The sequence below is a fragment of the Gekko japonicus genome, unplaced genomic scaffold (genome assembly GCF_001447785.1).
Source record: "Gekko japonicus isolate JY-2015 unplaced genomic scaffold, Gekko_japonicus_V1.1 scaffold202, whole genome shotgun sequence".
Taxonomy (NCBI): Eukaryota; Metazoa; Chordata; class Lepidosauria; order Squamata; family Gekkonidae; genus Gekko; species Gekko japonicus.
The window spans coordinates 1,528,384-1,531,824 of record NW_015170893.1 but is presented as its reverse complement, the minus strand read 5'-3'; the positions used below and the strand labels follow the sequence as shown (position 1 = coordinate 1,531,824).

The 3,441-nt window shown below is 55.1% G+C and overlaps 1 protein-coding gene across 1 annotated transcript; it reads left to right on the top strand.

The window, feature by feature from the left end:
* The first annotated feature begins 406 nt into the window (after positions 1-406).
* MID1IP1 (MID1 interacting protein 1) lies at positions 407-3,154 on the top strand. The gene is made up of 2 exons (XM_015418467.1): positions 407-522; positions 1,369-3,154. The coding sequence occupies exon 2, from the start codon at positions 1,653-1,655 to the stop codon at positions 2,166-2,168; it is 516 nt and encodes a 171-aa protein (XP_015273953.1). The 5' UTR covers positions 407-522; positions 1,369-1,652; the 3' UTR covers positions 2,169-3,154.
* Positions 3,155-3,441: the final 287 nt, after the last annotated feature.

The window sequence follows — 3,441 nt, the reverse complement described above, 5'->3', positions numbered from 1 at the left end:
GTCTGACTGGCGCCCCAGCGTCCTCTCCCGTGACAGCCTGACAGGAACCCACCACCTCGACTCCAGGGCTGCAACGGGAGGCGAAGCCGCAGCCGGGGATGCGAATACCTCCCGACGCTGGCCGGCTGGCACGCTCTCTCCTCGCGGGGTGCGGGGGGGCTGTATTTGACAGCTTCCCCTCCCCCCGCCGCTTTTGGCCCTGGAGGAGCGCGCGCCGCGCCGAGCCCAGCCCTCCCCCGCTGGGTGTCAGGAGAGAGGCGGAGCCGCCTCCCCCTCCTTCGCCATAGCAACCGGTGCTACTTGTGGTCACTCGGAGAGAGCGAGCCGCTGTTCTCCCCTCCCCCCTCCCCCTTCCTTCGCTGCAAGGGGGTGGCCCTTGGAAACACCTTGTTTTAACATACACGCTATAAATACAGCTGCTGGCGCGGGAGCAGGGCTAGAAGCGGCAGCAGGACTCAGGGACACTGACTCACCCACCGAGCTGGCCAGCCGCAGTCCGGAAGCCGGTGCTTGGAGCTCACGGTGAGTGGCTGGCTGAGGCGAGGCGAGGCGAGGCGAGGCGAGGCGGCCTGCCGGCTTTTTCGCCGTTGCTGGTCTGAGAGCCGGCAGCGGAGAAGCGCGTTGGGAGTCAGGCGGTATCGGGGGCTCGCTTGCTCGCCGCGTCAGAGCACTACACGGGGGGGGGTGGGTGGGTGGGGGGTGTTGCATCAGACGCCCCAGCTCCCATTCCCCAGCCCGGTGCATCTGGGGGCCCGGAGGAAGTCGCCTTTGCAGGCGAGGAAACCCCGAGCAGCATCCCTTCGGTCTGTTTCCTCTCGCCTGGGAAGAGGGCTCTGCTGAGAAACTGGCGCCAGGCATGTAAAGGATTCTGGAGACCGGCGGGGAGGGCTGGAGCGAAGAGGTCCGGCGAGTCCAAGGGAGATGGGGTGGGGCTGGGAGACTGGCGGGCGATGCCTCGAGAAGATGGGGAAGGAGCTGGCTTGGCTTCTGAGCTCTCGGGAGGGCAGCGCGGCTGGCAGCTTCCTCCCACATGCACAAGAGCAGGAGAGCGAGGGAGGCACTGAAAAGTTCAGCCCTCTGCTTAAGCGCAGGAACGCGTCCGGTTACCTCGTCTGTACCCGGGGCTGAATCCTGCCTCCTTGACAGCCGCGCGTGCACAGTCGGGATCTGGAGGGGGGGGGGCGGCTGCTATATTCGCCGCTTGGTTTCTCTAAGTGATGGAATAAGGATTGAGGTTAATAAAATTAGTAAAGAAAGTTTGCGGCGGAAAGGAACGCTGGGCGGAGACGGGGTAGCGGCAGCCGTTGAAGGCGCCAGGGGACTTGGGCGAGCCGGTGTTAAATCGCCATCTTTTGTTCTCTTCTGCAGCCACTCGTTGAAAGCAGACACTTTCTGGCTCCGACTCTGCAACTGCGAAGTGGAGGGGAAACCACTGGGAAATACTGCTTAGCTCTTGGAAAGAGATTTGTCGTGGAGGAAAAAGGACACACACACCCCTCTCCAACTTCTCCAGTGCTTGGCACTTGCTTTCCCCGGGCGCATTGATTCTTTTTGAGCCGGCGGTGCTTCCCGGTCTTGGGCGGCACACCCTCCTCTTGCAGCATCCGCCGCCAGTTCGCCTCGCTCTCGTTGCACCCCGCCCAGCCGTCAGCATGATGCAGATCTGCGACTCGTACAGCCAAAAACACTCCCTCTTTAATGCCATGAACCGCTTCATCGGGGCAGTCAACAATATGGACCAGACCGTGATGGTGCCCAGCCTGCTCCGGGATGTGCCTCTCTTGCTAGAGGAGCTGGACTCGGGTGGGGGCTGCGCGGAAAGGGAGGCCCAGCTGACCCCCAACGACGGGACCTATTACTCCCGCAGGGACATGTACAGCCACTATGTGCTGCTCAAATCCATTCGCAACGACATCGAGTGGGGAGTGCTGCAGCAAGCTGCCGAGGAGGCGGCCGGCAGGAAGAAGGATAAGCTGAACGGGGTGCCCGGCTCTGTGGACATTAGCCGGGGGATCCCGGAGGACGGAGAGGTGGAGGAAGATCTCGAGAAGCAGTTTCATTATCACTTAAGCGGACTGCACACGGTGCTCTCCAAACTCACCCGCAAGGCCAACGTGCTCACCAACAGATACAAGCAGGAGATCGGAGCCAACAATTGGGGGCACTGAGCCAGGGAGGAGGAATATGCGGCCTGCCTGCCTTGCTTGCCTGGGTGTGAGAGTCCGGAAGGAGAGAATCAGTTTGGAAAGGGCTAGCAAAGAGTGGTAGCGTGTGCGTGTGTGTGTGTGTGTGAGGGGGGGCAGCCAGAAAGGGGAGGGGGAGAAACATACTGTGTGTTAGTTAAGAGAACTTGAACAAAGGAGGAGGTTATCAGGGGTCACTGGTGAGCATAGGAATGAGTGCAAAATCAATGCCTGTCTGAAAGAGGAACCTGAAGATGAAAAGGTGGGAGGGAGTGACTTTCATGCAAATAATAGCCTATTGGGAGTTTGCTGTTGGCCCCTGTAGACTTTTAGGGAGGCAGGGTGGTGGAGCTCTGTCCCTGTAATAACAAGCATAACCAGGCAGCTCAGTATGAAGTTTCCAGATTCGGAGGGCTCAGAATGATGTACAGTGGCCCAGGCCAGTTACTGAATGAGTATGTTTGTAATCACTGGAAAATTCTTTGTGTGTCTGTGTGAGTGTGATGGCAGTGCTCATGGCAATTGCATCACTTCTTTCCTGTTTTGCACTACTTTTGTAACATTAATATATATGTATATACAGTCTAAAAATTCTCTTCTTTGCATGCTCTTAGAACTGCAGGGTTTTTTTGTTTTTGTTTTTTTTACCAACGCACAAAGATGTACATTCATCAATACTACCTTTGGGGTTTTTTCTTTTACAGGGAGGGTGAACAATTATTGTTCCCCTTAAATAAAAACACACACCTTGCCATATTATGTATGAGCTGGTTAACATGATACTGCAAACAAGCCACTTAACAAACTATTTATATTCTCTTGCAGAGGATAGAACCAGTTCACTAATGTGCATCCTTATTTTCACAGGATAAAGGGTCCCATTGTTGTACATGCATTGAAGACTATTTAAAACTTTTTTATTCAGATGTAGAGTATATTCTAAAATAAATAAGGAATTCTATTGACTAAAATGGACTCAGCTGTTTTTATACTAGGCTGTTACTTGAACTAAATGTTTCTGCAATGCAGGGGCCATAGACACTAGTGGATTGTACAAGCTACAGTCTTTTAAAAATGAGCTAAATCAGACCACTTGCAGGCATTGCATTTGCATGAGGAAGCATCCCCAGAGGGCATCACAGAGTGTTGGGTGTTCTTCTCCCCACCCATGACACATGCAGACATTGCAGGAGGAAGTTTGAGGGAATGAAAGTTCTGTGCACACCGCCCATATATATCCTACCCAGCCTGCTCCTCC